At 46.0% G+C, this 20403-nt stretch overlaps 1 protein-coding gene across 3 annotated transcripts in view; it reads right to left on the reverse strand.

The window, feature by feature from the left end:
- Positions 1-20403, reverse strand: part of rhbdl3 (rhomboid, veinlet-like 3 (Drosophila)) — a 39161-nt gene that overhangs the window by 13622 nt on the left and 5136 nt on the right. The window contains exon 1 of one of the 3 annotated variants that reach the window (XM_037472716.2): positions 2445-2557. The exons of the other annotated variants lie outside the window; for them this stretch is intronic. Within the exon in view, the coding sequence (XP_037328613.1) occupies positions 2445-2492 (48 nt within the window). The 5' untranslated portion in view covers positions 2493-2557. Of the gene's footprint in view, positions 1-2444; positions 2558-20403 lie in introns of those variants that run through there. 3 annotated transcript variants of the gene reach the window in all.

The following is a 20403-nucleotide window of genomic DNA, read 5'->3' on the forward strand; positions in this document are numbered from 1 at the left end:
GAATGAACATGTGAGAAGTTAATGAGCAGGCGAAACCCCACCCCCCCCCCCCCCCCCCCCACCGTTGCAGAGCGTATTTTTCTGTGCAGCCAAACATTAAAAGCTCAAATCCTTCAGCAGAGGTTTAGTCACAGTTTGAGCATCTTATAAATGTGCCCTAATTGCTTCGAAAAGGTTTGGGACACAGCACTTGAAATGACCACAACACTGTAAATATAGCCAGTAAAGGGTTAGACATTTAAATGTATCTGAAAAAACACCAGATATTCTGATAAAACCGAGAGCTAGAAATTTCCAAAGCATCCTGACCATCAAGCACTCACAGGTGAAAAGAGCTGTGCACTTTCCCTTGGGCTGCCTCACCCCACGTCTTGGTCCCACACGCTCTTTTCTTTCCTTAGCACTTAACGTCTTCGGGCTTCAAAAGTTAAGTGACAATTTGGACCGAAGGTGCCACTTGAAAATACACAAATCTAAAAATGTACATCATGGTTGTGTTTTGTGTTGTAAACTAGCTCCATACAGCTCCAAAGATAACCAGCAAGGACTCTTATTATAGCCTACTGCGTTTCAAAAGGAACCGACAGACAGCAATTCTGCCTGGAATCCTAAAAATCGAGCTGCTATTGATCATCAAAAACGAGGATAGAAAAAAGAATGAAAAGAACTCTGCAGCTGTGTGACAGTTTTAGTCTGTTCATCTCGGGCCAAACTGGCCTGGAATACATATCAAGGACTTGAGCGTTTGATTTGAATGTCAGCTTGTTAGTGGATGCATGCATAAGACAGCGGCTACCTCTCTATGTGCGTTGTGTGTGCGAGCGTATGTGTGTGTGTGTGTGTGTGTGTGTGTGTGTGTGTGTGTGTGTGTGTGGCTGCGCATCCTTGTATCGGTATATTTGCAAATGTGCGAGTGTATCCAAGCCTGAGTGCATAAATAAAGTGCATTCATGCATAAAGATGTGACATTTAGACATTATGAGCCGCCTGCCAGATTCCAACACCCCTGAACCAGAAAAAGTGTCTGTGTGTGTGTGTGTGTGTGTGTGTGTACATGAGAGTGCGTGTTTGCTGTCGTTGGACCACTCTGAGTAAAGCCAGGCTGGCAGCTCCACCAAATGACCACAGGGAGAAGAGGTTTTGGCTCTGCCTCGTGCTGTTTTTTTTCTTCATGTTACCTAACAGTGATGAGGCTTTATTTTTAGCCGTTAAGGCTGCAGTAGTCCAAATAACTTTCACTTAATGTACTGTAAAGATTTTTTTTTTTTTTTTGGTGTATGATATTGGATTTTCTTCCAATAAGCATCCCTGTTTCTGTGGGCCAAGCGAGCTGATGCTATAAGTGATGCTAGAGTAGGAAAGTGTAGAAGAATGGCAAAGAATAACTCCAAGGACCGGAGGAAAAAGTGCTGCACCTTACTACAATGACACAGTTGAGTTCTATTACAAAAACCTGTGTTTTATGAACATTTGTGGTGAAAACAATAATTGGTAGATGACAATAATACAAATGGAAAAAATCACCCTGTGAGATTGTGTGTGTTTGGCATGGTTTTACGATGAATGATCATTTTGACTCATATTTTTTCATCACCGTAAATTCCATACGTTAAAAACTTCATAAATGAGACCAAATAAATGCATTAAGGTGGAGATAACAAAATCATTTTCCTCTCATCAGCATAACAAACAGAATGTTATAAATAGGATGCAGACCTATACAAAACATTCAGGCTCTCTTGTGTAGCACAAAGGGGCAGTGCAGATTCAAACACTAAACAAAACAGAAATGTTTTAACCAAATTAACAAATCTAATCTAAACCTGTAAATCTAGAGGCACGCATGGTGAGGAACATTAAACTAGTATATTAGTATATAAAGTATATTCATTCACTTTAAGTCTTTGTCTGCAATACTTTTACCCCACCTTACAATGACTTATGCCCATCTTTGCCTTATTGCGTGATTATGTGACAACTTACGTGGGCAGTGTTAAGAACGTCTTATTCTGGTGCCCTCTGATGTTGTATCTTGGGTATCCTCGTGTGTTTGGATAAGAAACGGCAATTTGGGAATCACAAGTGTAACCTTACCAGAAATGAGCTGTTCAGTTATGACTACTGGTTTGAATGTGCACCATCTGCCACACGGGATCCAACAGAAGAAGAGGAGGAGGAGGAGGAGGAATAAGGTGTTGCATAAATCATTTGTACAACCCTATTAAACTAGACCGTAATCCCACAATGACTCTGCAATTTTACAGTGCTTTGACGGTTATGGAAAGGCAGACAAACAACAACTCCCCGATGGGGTTAAACCAGCACAGCTGAGCCCAACGCTCACAGCGCCTCCTTCCGTTTAATATGCAATGCACTGTTAAAACGACTCTCTCTCTCTTTCACACACACGGTGCATTAAAGCTACTTTAGTAAAATCAACCAACCTTTTCTTGCAGTAAATCACCCAGTTTCTGACGAGGCCATTTTTTCATTATGCCGAGGTAACCAGCCCAAGACACCACCAGTGTGTGAGCTAAAAACAATGCTGTTTGTGTGTGTGTGTGTGTCTGTGTGTTGCAGTCCCACTGTCCCAGACTGCGGGGGTGTTATTTGTAACCGGGACTGAAGGATTACAGTCCACTCCAAGAGCCTCAACACACACCTCCCCCATCTTCCTCTCTCAAATAAACACACAATCATCCCTAAAAACCCCAGTAGCCCTCCTTGCCCCGCCCCTCACCCCACATTCATTCACTCTCCCCCCTCACTCTCTCCTCCTTTAACACTAATACGGGGGCTCCCCCCAGAAGCAATAAATGTGCCTGTTTTCTTTTATCCTGTCACTACCGGAGGCAGGCAGCCATACGTTTGAATCCAGAAATACTCCCTCGCTCCACTTTTTCGACACCCCCCGGGCTTCATAGTTGGGGGGGCACAGTGCGAAGTCAACAGCAGGCAGAGGGACACACACTCAACGATGGGCCTCCCAATTAGGGTTCATTTCTTTTTGATGCAACCGGAGTTCTATGCAGAGGAGGAAATCATATGATACAGGAACAACTCGCCAGCCAAAATTAGGCAAGCTTCACCGAAAACCCCCCCCCCCAGAAGTGTAAACGTGTCAGGATTTAGGACAAATCTCAGCTGTTGGGCTGCAAATAACAGTTGCTAGCGATTCGTTTTTTTCTAATATTCGGCTGCCCAAAAATAGGGTTAATTCATCCTCAACGAAGACTGAGATTACCAGATAATACTTATGATTCTGAGCTGAAACTAGTAAATTACTTAAATACTAAATAGTGTATCGAAACATTCCACTGAATATTTTATTTTCATTACCATGTCATTGTATCCGCTCCATAAGGCAAACAGCAAAAGGAGCATGATGCAAATCCCTTAGATTAAAAAAAGCACAAACGCACACACACACAAATCCTGGTACAGACTACTACCACACAACATTCCCTGCCAATGAGCTTTGGTATTAAGGCCATGGTGTCAGTGCGGAGGAGAATAACCGGGAGGGGAGCAAGAAGTAGGGAGGGTCTTGGGGGGGGTCACAATGCAAGGCTTTTTGTCTATTTCATAAAGCTGAATATTAAGTAACTAGAGGATTGTAAGGGTCAGGGAGTTTGTTCTGACTACGGTAGTTAGCACAAAAGCCTGAGAAATTCAAGGCCAACATTAAATATACAAAAGACTAAAGTAAAAAATATACTCAAAATAACTTACATTGGAATAAATATAGCCTGCGGGATGAAAGACTGAGCAAGATCTTTTATTAAGGTTTTATTTTCTGACCATTTTTTTCCTCAATATATATATGTGTGTATGCATATATTTGTACTGCAAAAAATTTCCATTAACCAAAAAAAAATGTTGGTTACATTTTTGAAGCCATTCACTTTTTTTTAAGAGGAGAATGATTTGTGATTTCAGATTCTCCAATGAACTCCAAATACTCTCAATACAATAACCTTTTGCCCCAAACTGTCTAGGGAGTTTTGAGCTGCAGATGAGCTGCTCATGAAAGGTAAGAGGAAAGCATGGGGTGTGAATGAAGACAAGTCCAGGGTCATTTAAGCCGGTGACCAGACAGTGAGTAACGCAATCCTGTACGGGGTCACTAACAGAAAGCTGGCGGGCGCTCTCAGATACACGCACAGCAAAGCATGTACTCAAGAGCTGATGCAGTGAACCACAGTGCTGCAGTACAGTCGCCCACACTTTATTCTAATATGCATAATTTGCAAGTTCAAAATGAGTCCAACAAAGAATTTCCCCTCTATATTAGTCCTTCTTCAAAGTAATCATTTTGTTATTTGGGAAACGAAAAAAAAAAAAGAGCATAAAAATATCAGCGGCTACATTGCTGACGATGAACAAATGAATGCGGCATCGGCAGAAAGCCCAACGCGCCATGTAATCCAAAGCTGTTGGCTTTGGACTGGTATGAAGACCTTTGCTGGGATTCATCCTGTCACTCACTCTTTCCCTTTGCAGAAATGCAATGAGACAAACTGACAGGGGAGCAAAATGAAGTCTTCCCTACATGCCCTTAAAGTATTTTAATTAGACAGAGGAAACTAATACAGCCAAGCATGAAGCAGTCATTCACCACAGTACGTGGGACCTGTCTCAGAAGAAACGGACACACTACATGAAGCAGAAACTGTTCATTGTGTGATTATAACATCCTCCAGGCTGAATGAGCGATCAGCATGGAAACACGCGTGATGGGACTGACGTGAGGCTGCAACTACATGTAACCTAAGCAACAGGAGCTCCAACAGCCCTTAATTAAATTACTGTGTGACCATAGTGGGACAAAAGGAGTCAATTGGGGAAAGCATTTTGCATATATGTGTGTGTGTGTGTGTGTGTATGTGTGTTTGGTGCGGCATGTGCAAGCACATGCTGTAGGTGGTTGTGAGGGCAAGAGGCCAAAAATAAACACTGTCTTTAAGAACCAGGAAATGACATATAGTTGTGGCCGCATTTTTCCACGCTAACAAACATCAGAGAAGTACTGCTGCGTATATGTACAGTGTCACTATATGTGATTATTTATTAAGTTGCACTTCTTAAAACACTCAAATGAAATGTTGTGTTCTGCAAACTGTGAAACTCTTAAAAATACGGCTAATCTTCTAATTAAATTGTAACCCGCCCCCCCCCCCCCCCCCCCCCCCCTCCACTGGGTCGGACAATGTGCACCACTGAGTTGTTGCTATTGTAAGGTTGCTGCAGTACAAACAGACTCCACTGGCTCTACCTGACCAATACTACTGACCAATTAAGGTAAGCCTCTAATTTGAAGTGTTGCTACAGTATGACGTGATGGTGTATGGCGTGTAACGTTGCATGAAGCTAGACCAGCCATGACAAACGCACCCTTCCTGCGGTTGACATTATTAGAGCTCATTTAATCACCTGACATTGTCTTACTCTTCTAATGTCTCTCCCACTGCAACTGGACTGCAGGATGTCCAGATAGGACTGTTTCTGACCATTATTACTACTGGGACATTAGAGCCTTGGTTGGGGAAGGTAGATGGAAGAGAGATGCTTAATTAATTAGAGTTAGGAAGTCTAGGTTTAAACCCAGCTTAGTTAGAGGAGTAAACACACATACAGAACATATATTCATGTCATCACATGTCTTCTTATAAGTCGGCAGATGGTAACAGTGGCAGCTTTAGTTAGTATCTCTGATAATCATCTATTATTAATGATCAATCAACCAATGTTTGTCCCTCTCCTGTTGACTTGAAGCCTAGTGATACGTGTCAACACATTTGCAGTACATACTATATCACCAATCTGGTTTGTGGTTTTCATGGACAGGATATCGAGGCGTAGTCGGGGGGGGCGAGGAGGGTCTACAGTTCGGGGGGCTGCGGATTTCATTGCTGCTTTTTGCAGACGATGTGGTCCTGGTGGCATCCTCTCTCACTGGAGCGGTTCGCAGCCGAGTGTGAAGCGGCTGGGATGAGGATCAGCACCTCCAAATCTGAGGCCATGGTTCTCAGCAGGAGACCGAGGTTGGCCGGAGAATCCGAGCAGCGGGGGCGGTGTTACACTCGCTTTACCGCACCGTTGTGCCGAAAAGAGAGCTGAGCCGAAAGGCTTCACCTATGCTCATGAAGGATGGGTCATGACCGAAAGAACTAGGTCACAGGGTACAAGCGGACGAAATGGGTTTCCTCAGGAGAGTGGCTGGCGTCTCCCTTAGAGACGGGGTGAGAAGCTCAGCCATTCGCGAGGAGCTCGGAGTAGAGCTGCTGCTCCTTTGCGTTGAAATGAGCCAGTTGAGGTGGTTTGGGTATCTGGTAAAGGATGCCCCCTGGACGCCTCCCTTGGGAGGTGTTCCAGGCGCGTCCAGCTGGGAAGAGGCCCCGGGGAAGACCCAGGACCAGGTGGAGGGATTATATCTGTGCACTGGCCTGGGAACGCCTTGGGATCCCCCCAGTCAGAGCTGGTAGATGTTGTCCTGGAAAGGGAAGTTTAGGGTCCCCTGCTGGAGCTGTTGCCCCCCGCGACCCGACCCCGGATAAGCAGTTGAAGATGAGATGAGAGACTATTACACATGCACAATTATGTGTGTAGATGCCTGTTCACCTTCTCGTAGTTCTCTATTGCTGTGGGTATGCATTTGGGAGTCGCAGCATGAAGTGTAAACATTCAGACACACACACACACACAACCATCATAGACAGTTACTTAGCTTCCTGAACACAGAGCTGCAGAGTATTCCCTTGTTGTGGAACAATTAGCAGTTCTTATAAAAAAGCAGCCTCGTTACAACGGGAGAAGCTCGTTAGTCTCACTGATAATTACACTAAAGCACCAGGGAGGACAGACGAGAGCGGGGGGGGGGGGGGGGGGGGGCACTCCATTCACTGGCCATCACGCACACACACACCTACACACACTCCGACAGAGCAGGTGGAATGGAAACACGCTCACCTTCTCGTGTTAAGCCCTTAACAGAGGGGTTTACCTATGACATCTCTCTCTCACCTCTCTATATCTGACACACACACACACACACACACACACACACACACACACTTTTTGTTACATTATCTGAGTGCACAAACAAAGCCCCCGATCTGGTCTGATTTCTGAGACTAGTTCAGGTTGAGTAGAGCCGACAGCTTGTCGGCAGGCGGAGGCTCTGAGTGGGAGGGGCAGTGATGGTGAAAGGTCAAACAGACTGATAGCTGACACACAGTCATCACAATGACGCAGTGAGACGTCATGGATGAGAATCCTCACTCCGGTGGGGGGGATTTGTGTGATGTTGGATTTCTAATTCATATCTTCTCTATTGACATCTTTCAGTTAGTCAAATACTTCTGGAAGTATATCATCAACAACAATCATTTGATGGATCTCCATTGATAGTTTGTATGTAGTATCCGAATGACTTGGTTGACCCCCTGACTTCATCCCGAGCACCACAGAGACTTCAGTTTTTTTATTTAAATATCTCTCTCACTAAAGGATGGATTGAATACAATTTTTTCTACAGACATCTGTGTTGGTCCATAGGATGGAAGTTTTTCTGGACATATTGAGAGAACAAAGATATAGTGTGATGTAAAGTGATGATAAGCTAATTTTAACATTCACTTTGCTTGCTTAACTCAACATGTTAGAATGTTGATTTTAGCACCAATGGAATGATTTTCTCAGCCGTCAAACGAACACCCCGTTCAAGTATGATCCAGATAATGTACGGATAATCCTTCTATTAAGAGCAACCTGTATTCACTGAGGGTGGATGTGGAGCCTTGCACGCACGAATGCACACATGAAGCGGTGTCGTGCGGTTTGAGAGAACGAAGCACCGCGCTCACAGAGGTGCGTCCGACATGAGCAAGTCTAATCTCTAGCGCGGTCCGCGTCCGACCTGACGGCTCCCGGGCCCGGGCCCGGGCCCGGGCAGGCGCCAGGGTGCTGAGGGGGTACCAGCCAGTGGCCGCCAGGTCGTTTCATTGTTCTCTGACAGAGACACAATTCAGAGTTACTCACACAAGAGCAGTATTGTTCAGAGGAGGAGAAGCGAAGAAGTGGGAATGTGAATGAAAGTGCATCTAACAAAACAAACTCGAGGGAGAAATTGTTCCACGGATTGTGTCGGACGTGTGTTCGTCGGGTTTTTAATCTCAAAAGGAGCCCGTCGTCAGCTCGCTTAGATTGTCCTTCCGTTTTTCAGTTTCATTATCATCAAAGCCTTGGAATTGAATTTGCCTCCATGTCAGCCAGGAACAAATTCCCTTCAGATGGGCCGACCCAATACCGCCCCCCCCCCCGAGCTCCTCGCGCTCAGGGCTCCCCCAGACCGCAGCGGCGCAGCGGCAACGGATGAGCCGTCGAGGTACCACACCGTTAATTACCCGGGCAACACCCCTCCAGGGGCGGAGGATTCTGCAGGAAAAAGGTCAGCTGTCTGGCTCGCATAAAGACCAGCTCACCATGCATGTCACAGCCCCCCCCCCCCCCCCGCCGGCCCAACAAGTGCTCTGCCCACGTCAGACTTTAGACACATGACTAATGCCTCCACGGGACTCCTAATAGCCCCCGAAAGGCCACAGCATTGCCTGGTAATGCCACCATGAACAACACAAGACACTGAGGTTGGATTCACATTGTAAAAGTCGGATTTTCTAAACACAGAAGTTTTCTTTTCCAAACTCCTTGTGAATTATATTAACCATCTGAGCAAGGGAAGAGAAGGGAGGATTTAAAAAGCATTATTAGAAACTAAGAGAAGTTACAATATATAGCTGTAGCTCAGCAGGTCAAATGATACTTGTACTTGCTCTTTAGGGACGGGTTCGCTTTATCTGTCAAACGTGGCAATACAAGCCGGGTTTAATCTCACAGCCATGCCGTGTCATATTCTCGGTTAGGATTATGATTGACAGATGGTTCATTCAATCATCTGCAGAGTAAAAGTGTGTAAATGATACTGTCCATGAAAAAAAGTTATTTAGTTTTAGTGCTGAAGATGAATACTGGACTACTCTTACTGATTTAATACATTGACACGTTAAGATCATTTGGGAAAGTTGGAGAGATTATCAGGTATTTCAAGTGTTTTATTTCAAAGGGAATAACCTTCATCCTACTTTGAAGAAATGCAGTGTGATCTGCGTAGCTTAACCTCAAAGACGCTGAAGACTTCGGGCAGTTTCTGTGTGAGCATAAAAACACACTAATTGGTGGTTGAACTGGCTGCACTATAAAAAACAACCTATAGAATCCACTCCAAATTTCACCACATGTTTAAAGTAAAGCATCCCCATGTTTTACAACTAAGATAAAGTCTAGGTAAAGTCTACCTCACACTTTGTACAACTGATTATTTACAAAAAGTATAGGTGATATATGCTATAGATTGTAAGCACTTAGTAACTTATTAACCATTACTTAATCAAGGAAGTTAAGCGTTACTTTTATTAGGCTGCGGTTGTTACTGTTGAAAATAGGTAGTGCACGTAGGTGAAAGTTACCCAGAATTATATATTTGCTGACTAATACACTTCAAGTCAAATTTACACGATTTGCTTGGGTTATAATTACCCTGCAGAATGTATTTTTACAGTGTGTAAATTCAAAAGGGGCACCAGCTAATGTAGGGCCTACAGCATGTATCAACAGTATCTAAAGAAATACCCAAACCTTGCCCAAATAAATCAGCATAGCTTTCTGGACAGAAATAAACCAGAGTTGCTGGCAGGTGAAATTGCTGCCTTTGATGGGATTACCTTCAGCTGCCGAGTCGATTAAGAAACAATCTGACAAAGCATACATCAGCAGGATCAACAAGCTGAGAGAGGGCCTTGCTTGTCCCAGCGCAGCACTCTATTATAACACACTTTCATTACAGCACCTCCACAATTTCTCACCCTCTCTCCTTTCCCTCCGGCGTTGTATGAGGAATCTGAGGAGTGCCCTCCCCCCACCCAGGGGAAGACTCCAGTGAAAGACCGAGGGTGCAAGTGTGCAAGGGAGTGCAAATACGGCACACTTGAAGTTGTTATTTTCCCAGCTTATTGTGCGAGGAGATAATTATTGTAGGGAGCAGACCAAATCGACTCTGTTTTGAAGTGTGAGGAGACAGAGGAAGAGAGACAAAAGATGGGAATAATGCCAAGCAGGCGATAATTGTGAAGTGTTGTTTGTCATTCTTAAATAGAAATATTGAAGGGGTTTCACACTTGATTCTTTTTTGTGTTTTGGAAATGAGAGGAAGGCTACGTGAATACATGAAGAGAGAACATTTTTAACTCAGAGGCTTAAGTTCTCTCTGCAAGCAGTTGTTCCGATCCAGACCTGCAAATTATACCAAGTCAAAGTGCCAATATCAGTCCAAAAATAATTGAAATTCCAAGTGAACGGCATCACTGGTTGTGCTATATTCCCTCAGATGAGATTTATCAGCAGGTACAGAGGGAAGTGACTGGCAGGTCCTGCTGGCCACTCGTCCTCCTCCCTCCTCTTCTACCTTCTTTATTTTCCTCATCTTTCTTTTCCTGCCTGCATCTTCTTTTATTTTTTAATCAACCTCTTTCTCCCCTGCTCGACCTGTCTTGTGCGATGGGAAATGCAAGTGGTGTCCCACAAGCAATAGCATTGTCTTGCATTTGTACATTTCCTCCTACTCTAACCCATGGAACAAATTACTCTGAGTATACACAGCCAGTATTCATGGACAAAATTAATCTTCAGATGATGCATCTGTTGCTCTTTGATGCAAATGAACTGTTTTATTTTAACGTCAGTCATGTACTGCAAAACAAGATAGCAAATAAAAACAGATCTGCAGTGAAGGTGAATTCAATCCCAGATTTAAAGCAAACATTGCATAAATAATACCCATGTGAGATTTCCATTTGGTTCTGGCAATAGTTTGATTTCTGGTGCTAAAGTCACCTAAATTTCTCTTGCATTCAGAATAACTAACTTGACTAACTGTCGAGAATTGGCCTTCTATCACAGAGAAGCTGTGGTCTGGGCTAATCAACGGAGCGCTGGGTCACCTAGAAGCCCTTTTACGTCTCACACACACACACACGTGCAGCAATCTGACGCATCACCGTTTCCTTGCCAACTGGCCTGTAACCAGGCAACGTTGGCCAGTGTGAAGATGTCTTAAGTGGGTGCACGCGCATCCAGAGCATACACAGAGATAGGGATTGACATGTGGATAGGTGTCAGACACCAAGGTATTACTCTTCAATCCCTTGGCGTCTGATCCCCTTACAATGCTGAACCTGTAGCATTAGTACACAGCACATGGGCACGCAGACACACACACACACACACACACACACACACACACACACACACACACACACACACACACACACACACACACACACACACACACACACACACACACACACACACACACACACACACACACACACACACACACACACACACACACACACCCACACACCCACCCAGACGGAAGCAGCTTCACAGTTGTTTTGTTTGCATACCCTGATCCAACAGTTACATCCAAACCACAGGACTACATTTCATGTCACTGTTGATCATTGATGAAACCTCAACAGAACTGGGGAATTTTTATAAGGTTAACCCCATCCACTTGGGACCATATAAACAAAATCTTGGATGGGCTAGACATCAGACAAATAGACCTCAGAGTCATCATTTAGGAGCTGAGCATGGCAGGTAATCCAAGCGAGATGATGATCAGAGTCTCACTCCCTCAAAGCTGCAGGTGAAATCAAAGCAGCCTGTTGATGTCATTTCAAGTTAACTCTTCTTCTTTCTTTGTCATGGACCCTTATGGTTTGAATGGTGTCTGTGGAGCTAGAGCTGGTATGCTCGTTAACTTCTGCTCAGCAGGTCTTTGCAAACCTCATGCAATATTAGTTTCTGCTGAGGGTGTGAAATGTGCAACCTTTCCTTCCCCTGTCACCAGACCTGCCCATTGTTGTGAATAAAGCTGCCGTCTTCTTCACTAATTAAGCTTGAAAGATTGAAAAAAGCATCAGCATCTTCTTCGACACCGCAAAGACCCGAGTACTTATAGCATCATGGTGCAGCTTAATATAAATGAAGTGTTTCTAGGCAACGACGTATCAATACGCTTGATCAGCCTGCAGCGTGTTCTGCCCGCGCCCCATCGACACCTCTGCTAATTCCCACCATATCGCAGCAGCTCACAGCACAGACTGCCACTGACTCCAGAGCCTGTTCACCATCTCTGCCTTAACCCTTACCATTCCACACACGCACACGCACACACACACACACACGCGCGCACACACACACACCTGATTGCACAGAGCCTACCCACCTCTAAAACCCTGCATGCTTAATGCCATCCCAGACGGAGAGACAGTCAAGTCTTTAAGGAGACGCTTTGGAATTGAAAGATGCAACTGTAATATCATCATGACAGATGCTGCAATGCCCAGCATGCCGATTGCTAATCACACGGGAGTTCTCGATAGCTGGCAGAGTCCTTCGGGGACGGTTGTCGGCTTTCGCTCGCTCCACGTAGGCCAAAGGCCGCTGTTTGCAGTTCCCTCAGTGCAAAAAGGTGAACATGTTATCTGACCCGGTCAGACACCATTCAGGTACCAAACAAGTACACAAAGGTAACCAAAACACATTGCTTTATTGCACTATAGATACAGCTGGTTTCTTCAGAAATACCTCAGTTCAACTGCTGTATATTTGTCTAATTGAAAGTCAAGTCTCCTTGAACATAAAATTCTAGTACATCAGAAAGAATTTGAAAAAAACGCCCCCAGCTGTCTCCAGAAGCAGAGGGGGTCGCAGCCAACCGCCCAAACGGCCCTCAGCAGACTCCAGCGTGTGTGCAGATAAACACTTGACCCCCCCCCCGGCGCTGCCTGTGAAAGCATTCACACTGGAGAGAGGCATTCATAAAGAGACACAACAAACACACAGACAATAACGCACACAAACGGGACTTGAGCCCAAGACATGTACCCACCCGGCGGGAGGGAAAGGCTTGAACCACTCGCCAGAAGGCACAGAAGTCAAAGCCCCCGTGACCCTGTGACGGTCCTGTCAGACACACATGGAGCTGTGGTGGAGAATCAGGCAAAGGGCACGGGAAGGTCGCTACAGGGAGACGTCGATGGAGATTGGTGACTTTTTCCCCTTCCGAAAGCTCCCGTTTTCCCTGGGGTGAGAAGCCCTCGTTAACCAAAGGCCCAACCCGGTACTAAACATCCCCTTCATCTCCGCATGCATTCACAGAAATAAGAAGGGGAACAAAAAGACGGAGAAACACTTGTTTAACACGCTGTCCCCGGGCTTTCTTTATCCGTCATTCAGTCTTCCCCGAGGTCAATCCCCACCCCCACCCCCGTCCCCATAACGCCATCAAAACCCGGCACCACTGAGGCCGGCGGTTGCATTCAACATAGAGATTTATGATCTCTAATAGCTGGCAAATGGACCCGGGGTTGGGGCTGCCTCGAGGGGAGGCCCCGACTTATTTTTTTTTAAATCCGGAGAAGAAAAGACAGGAAAACAAGGGGGAGCCGAGCGGGGCCGAGGACGGGGGGGACCGTCGGAAACATTTTCAAGGTTGCCATCTGGGTCGGGTGGGACCCTTCAAACCGTCTGTCAATCTTCAACCAGAAACCCACCCCCACCAGATGGATGTGGCTGTCGGGTGGAAAAAAGATATATTACTGAGGAGGATTAAGTGACTTAACTGCTCTATGTCGCCACTGACACTTCACTTCCTGAATGGTTTTGGGGGACGGTTTTGCAGGTAGTAGCTTTTATAACTCTACAACAACCAGGCGGTCAGCTGTCCTTGGTGGTGCTGCTGGTGGAAAGCCCCACTTGGGCACCCTCTAATTCATAATCCTATTCCCATAATCCCCAGTGGTCAGCGGTGCAAGAAACAGTCCCTGCTCTCTCTATAGCAGACTCCCCTTTCCTTTTAAGGCAAGACAAGTTTTTTTTTTTTTTCAAACTGCATTATTGGAGTAAGAAGAAAGAACCTTCCAGGAAAAAGCCCTTCAGGGCCCTAAAGAGGTCAAGCAGAAGGAGATTCATCACTCCACACAACCATGAATAGGAATTCTATTGACAGGCAGATCATTTGTTATTTTTCTTAAATCACTGACAAGGTTGCTTACAATTATTATGAAAATTAATTTAATTCAATTCAATTCATTTTATTTTGTATAGCCCAAAATCGCAAATTACAATTACAAATGTGCTCAGGTTATTTTCTTACCAATTTTCTACCTGAGCTTTATTTCAGAAATAGGTTCACTTGCTTTCATGCTGAGGGTTAGATGAGAAGGTTAATGCTACAGTCATGTCTGCGTAGATCTCTTCACACATGAGCCGTAACCCTGAAATGATCTAGAAGCAACACGGAGGAGCAGTGTGTCAGAATGCAAATGTCTGAATCAGTTGAACTCAACAGAACCCTACTGAAAAGTCTCTATAATATGCAACTGGGCCCATTTGTAGATAAAGTGGCTCATTGTTTCGGGTCTAAATCTGTAGTTTCAAGTGTTCTTCATTACAGCTTGACGTCATTCTGTAGGTCATAGTCATTTAAAGTAGAATAGACCACACATCGGGGTACGCTTTAGGACATACCACAGCTTTCACGGCATGCGACCGGTCCGTGAGGCACAAAAGGTTGGGGGCCGCTGCTATTGGACATGACCACCTTGGGAATGACGGATTATTACCACAGAGTTAAACTTAAACCAAAGTTGAGGCATCTCAACAGTAGTAGACTCCACAGTCTATGATACCAACATTAACACTGTTACATATACCTCATTAAAAAAAGCTAACTTTATACTTAGGAAGGCCTCTGCTGCAAAAATCATTCATAAAAAAGGGGCCGTGCTTCACCTGTAATGGAACTGTAAGTTATCACAACGCTGGCAGCTGTTCCACTGAAGGAGATAATTCTCATCATAACGACACACTCAGTGCCAGACCCTGACAGGCACCCTGATGAGCCGCTGTATCTGCAGCTGTGGCGGCGGTAAACCCGGCGACCAAGATAAGAAACCCCCCCCCGGTTCGGCCATGAAATGCTGAGAGGATTTCCATTAGACATGGCCACTCTGTCAGGGCGATGGCGTTGTCACTGGACCAGACAGCCTAAAGGCCCCCCTTGGCCCCGTTTCCTCTCTTAGCACTAACTTGCAGTGATCCGATTCCAAGCATACGGCTGTAAACATCAGTGAGACTGCAACCAAAAAGCATCATGGTACACACTGGGATACAATCACGTCCACGTGTGGCAACGACGTGACAAATTGTCTTTTGGCTTTATAAACGGATTGTGGGACAGATCCACACTCTGAAAGCCCCAGAAATGCACTGTTACGAAATGAATACTGGCCACATCCCACATGTCAGTGCGCTGACTGTTGGTATTCAAGACAGTGCAACGACAGCACAAGTGGGGAGGTTCTTGAGAAATCACCTCCAAATTGGTGCAATAAATGTTGTTTTTTACGGCCCCTGAGAACCAAATGATAATAACAGATCTCCAAGGGGCCGGGCAGTCATCTGTCTTTCTGCTCCCGGGGCAGCAGCTTTGCTGGCGGCCACCGCATCCGGGAACTAAGACAGTTTCTGAGAACATTTAGAGAAAGAAACATTTTCTGTTACTGTTACGCATTCGAGTGAGGGTGTTCTAAGCGGCATATGTATTCGTGCCTCAAACGGAGGTAAACTAATCGATGAATTGGGAATAACAGAACAATGGTCTCAGATCAGTTCAGGTTAAGTTTCCATTTTCAATATTCAGAATGAATTTTCAAGAACCAAACCAAGATTCTTCCAGTGAAGTGAAGTAAACGTGAGGACATTTTATTATCAGTGGGTCCGACGCCGTCTGTGATGTTGTGTTTGTGCTTTTACCCTTTTTTCCTGCAATAACCTTCATATACAAGACATCTGCCCAGGTTTGCCCTACACTGAATAGTTCCATGTCACTACGTGCTGTGCAGTCATGATTCACTTACCTCTTCTACAAAAACACACCAGCAGTCAGCGACAACTCTGCCACGAGGTCAGACCTCACACCACGTGGTGAAAGGTCATAAATGGCCATATTTCCGATTGGTCTTTTTTTTTTTTTTTTTTTGAGTGATGTTTTTCTCTTGTCACAGTCGGCACGCCAGCACTGTCGACCGTAAGACGACACGGAGGGGGAAGGATCCGGTTGAAAGCTAAGCGCTCACCTTGGGCATCTGCTGAGCCTGCCGGGCTGGGCCGGGTCGGGACAGGGTTGCCGTGACGACAGCAAAAAAAAAATCAGGCTGTCCGAGGACAGCTGAGTACTTTTGGTCAACTCTCTCGCTTCACTGTGCTGGAAAAGTCCGCGGGTCATGTGATGTGGACGTGATTATCTCAAACATATCATCTGGTGTAACAAACAGGAGAATAAAGCCCCTTTAAATCAAAAGTAATCACCGCAGCGTAAACAAACCTAAAGAAATACATTTTTACCAAGATTACTACAATAAGATTATGTTACTTTGGTCCCATCATATTTCTTTAAGAACTGATCTTGGAACTGAGACAACAACAGAATTTTGGGGAAGCCACTTGTGTTCTTGATTTATTCGAGCAATATCACAGTGCTCGTCAGGCAGAGGAATCGGGGCTGCAGAGACAGAGAGAGAGCGACGGCCATAGGAGGAGATTACCTGGGTATAACATAGGCCCCAACGCCCCCATCCGACACGAGCTCAATGTGGAAATCCCTTTAACTCCTGTGAGTGAGACAAAGTGAAGACACACTGCTTTGCGAGGAAAGCGTTTAAGCTCCTGGGAAGTTGTTATGCACACAAACTGGGAAGTTGTTGTGTACACAAAACAGAGGAAGGATCAATGAGAGAATAAGCCATGGGCTGCACCTGATGTCTTTAAAGAGGTAATATTGTGCATGAAGAAATGCTACTTAGCAAAAAGAATGAGCAGTGAATCCGGAGAGAACGGCGGCTTTGAACCACAGACCAAATGTTCACCCTGCAAGGTCTGCCGTTGGTGTCGACACAGCAGCAGAAAACGTTGTTACCTTCGAATTACGAGGGTCTCCCGCTGCGTTGTCTACACGGCAGCCCCGCAATATGACTTCAGTGCCAGCTCTCCGGGGGGGGGGGCAGAGGAGAACGAGCAATAAACGGTGCTTCGCGCACAGCTAAGCGACACACAGAAAGGCGAAACGATCTGAAAGCCAGCAAACAACTTTTGGGGTTTGAAATCCAGGACGTGCAGCCGGGGGCCCCCGTAAATCCAGCGCACGCGAGCACGGACATCTGCGCCCGGCAGACGTCAGCCTTCGTTTGCGGCGGTCGTCAACGTCGCCACCTGTCTCTGGAAAGACTTCACTGCTCTGCCGAATGGGGCAATGAGAGAGTTGGCTGGGTTTGTGCGCCCCGGGTGAGGAACATTCCCTAACGACCGGCGCTTGACTGAAGAGGCAGAAATCAGTTAACACAAGCATACACACACACACACACACACACACCCAGGTGCACACAGCTAACACAGGGTGATTGTGCCCGTGTCAGCAGTGCACCTGCCGGGCTCCACAGCCAGACCTGATCTGCTTAAGGCATCGGAATACGTATGCGTGCTTGGGAGTGTTTCCCAGGGTGGAACTCTGAGAACATTCCTATGGCGACTTTGATCTCTGTGACAGAATACAGATATTTTCGATTGTATGCTTCACAGGTCCCTCGGACCTCTAAGGCGTCAGGCCAGAAGCCCCAAAAAACAGCAGGTCGACAAATACACACTCTCGCACACATCTAATCACGCGCACGCCAACGGGAGCAGCCCTGCCCCCTGTCAACGGCTCCGTGACGGTGACTTTGGAGGGGTGTCACAGTTTCAGCCTGCAGGAATGAGTGGACCTGCCGTGTGTCTTTGATCCACCGGGGGATCTGAGATGGAAACAGGAAGCGGATTTAAACATTGCTGCTTCATTGGTGCGTTGCAGTTCAGGAAGTGATTCTACAATCTCGTCCTGCTGACATACGCAGAGCCACAATGAACAGCCTCATGATGACACCCTGGCGCTGCCTTCCCAATGATGGCATCTTGTGGGATGGTCACATGGACCCTACCCTCACGCCTCTCCAACGTTTCAACTCAAGGGGAACTACATGAAAACAACCTGACAATCCATTTCACTTCATGCAACCATTTGACAGGTGTGCAAAGCTGAGAAGATGAGAAGGGTTTGAACCTCCTTCTTTAGCTTTTCATTTCCACTCTCACCACAACTACTTTGCATCTGTCACGTCCAGGAAGCGGTACTAACAAGGTTGTCTCGTGTCTATGTTGACTTTTGAGTTCCTGTTATATTTTGAAACTGGACCTTCCCCACGTTTCAGGCAACTTGCTCCTTTCCTCTTGTCTGCCCTGCACCGGATTGTTTCTACCTACGCCCTTACCTTGTCTTGTGTGTATATATATATATTGTCTCCGTCTCCCTTTCTCCCAGTTCATCTTGTCCCAGTTCATCTTGTCCTGTGTCACAGAGAACCCGCGCTTACCCATGTCCTTTGCCAAGTCTTGCTATGTTTTTTGTACCTTGTTCAGGCTCATTTTCTGTTAATTCTTTTCTTGTGACAGCAATTAGACGTGGTTTCACAACGGCTTTTAAACCGGCCTTCACCTTTGGATAATTCATATGCACTTTCGCCGCCGTTGGTTTGAACAAAACACTGCAAATGAGTTTGTTTGGACCGTACTCACTCCTGAAAAGACTTGAACACGAGTCTTATTCAGCCTGAGCAGCCGAGGACAGAAGTTTAGAAACGACCTAGAAAAAGCTGCCGGTCTATTTAACTGGAAACTCTTCCAAACACAATTAGGTCCCAGCCAGCAGTGCCAAGGGCTCACTGAAAAACACTCGAAGCCCCTCGATCGAACACTAATTTTATCTTTCTTTAACCAAAGAGATGAAAGCATTGATAAGTAGACTGAGACTGAATCCTCTTGACATCTGCACTGACGTCCACTTTACGCTGGTGGCAACTTAATAACAAAGATCAAAGACACACAGAGAGAGAGAGAGAGAGAGAGAGAGAGGGAGAGAGAGGTAATAAGTGAAATAGAGTTGAAAAAGAAGGAAGAAAGCAGACACGTCAGGGATAATGTGTTAATGGGAGCACCATCAGATTTCACAAATGTCCTTAAAGGCAGCATGCACGCACAACACGGGCTTGTTCGGTGTGTGTTTTGTGATGCCACAACAACTGGCTTCCCTTGACCTCTAGCGATGACACTTTCGGGCGTGGCGAGTGCAAACATGCTGTATGTGCACACCCACCTAAAACACACAAAGCATACAGAGGTTTCCAGATCATAAAGTTGTTCGACGATCAAAAGAGACACTTTGGTTTCACTCACCGCTTGCAATTCATTTACAGCTCGACATGCAGCCAACAGCCCGCTATTTTTACCTCAGCATAAGAGCAAACACTGACTTCACACTCTGCCAACTAGAACTGTGCCTTATCATTAAGGAAACCTATTTAGAGCTCAGCAGTGGACCGAGGAAGAGGAGCAGGGGAAAGATGAGCGCTGATTTAAAATCTCTCAATGAAAAACGTTTCTGTTTGGTTCGTCCCCACACAGCCCCCCCCCCCCCCCCCCCCCCCCCCCGGGGGAGGGGCGCCACGTCAAAACCTCCACGATTCCTCAATGAAGACAAGGTGGTTGGATACAGTATCGTTTGTGGTCGACTGATCTCCAGGTCCGGTGTCAATCACCAGCGTGGAGTCAGACAAGCAGGGCGGCAGACCGTGACCCCCCACCATCTGTGTGTGTGTGTGTGTGTGTGTGTGTGTGTGTGTGTGTGTGTGTGTGTCTGTGTGGCAATTAGCGTGACGTGCATGTCAACATCACAAAGGAAGGTAAAAGCGGGGGGGGTGGGAAGCAAGAGGAGGCCAACTGAATAATATTATTTTCCATTTGTTGAACTCAATTCAGATTTCGCAAAATTCTGCCCTTCTTGTCTTTGAAACTGAAAAACCTCACCTATGCACAGTAATACCTGCAGAACAGCTGCATCTACAGTGACTGTTATGATCTCGCTGTCTCAGCCTCCTTCTTCTTCTTCTTCTTCTGATGAAGGTGGAACTGACGGGGCGTGGCGAGTCCTGCTCTCTCTCTCTCTCTCTGCTCGGGCCGGTAAACGCGGCTGAGGGAAATCCTCATCCGATAAGTGCCTGCTACCTGGCCACCTGGTCGTCCATTTTCAAGTGCACTTAAAGAAAAGAAAAACACCAAAAAGAGGACGCCGGCTGCGTCGCGCGCGCGCGGGACGACGAGGCAAGAGGGCAGAGCCAGACAAAACAAATTCAA

Source organism: Pungitius pungitius, chromosome 9, assembly GCF_949316345.1.
Source record: "Pungitius pungitius chromosome 9, fPunPun2.1, whole genome shotgun sequence".
Lineage (NCBI taxonomy): Eukaryota > Metazoa > Chordata > Actinopteri > Perciformes > Gasterosteidae > Pungitius > Pungitius pungitius.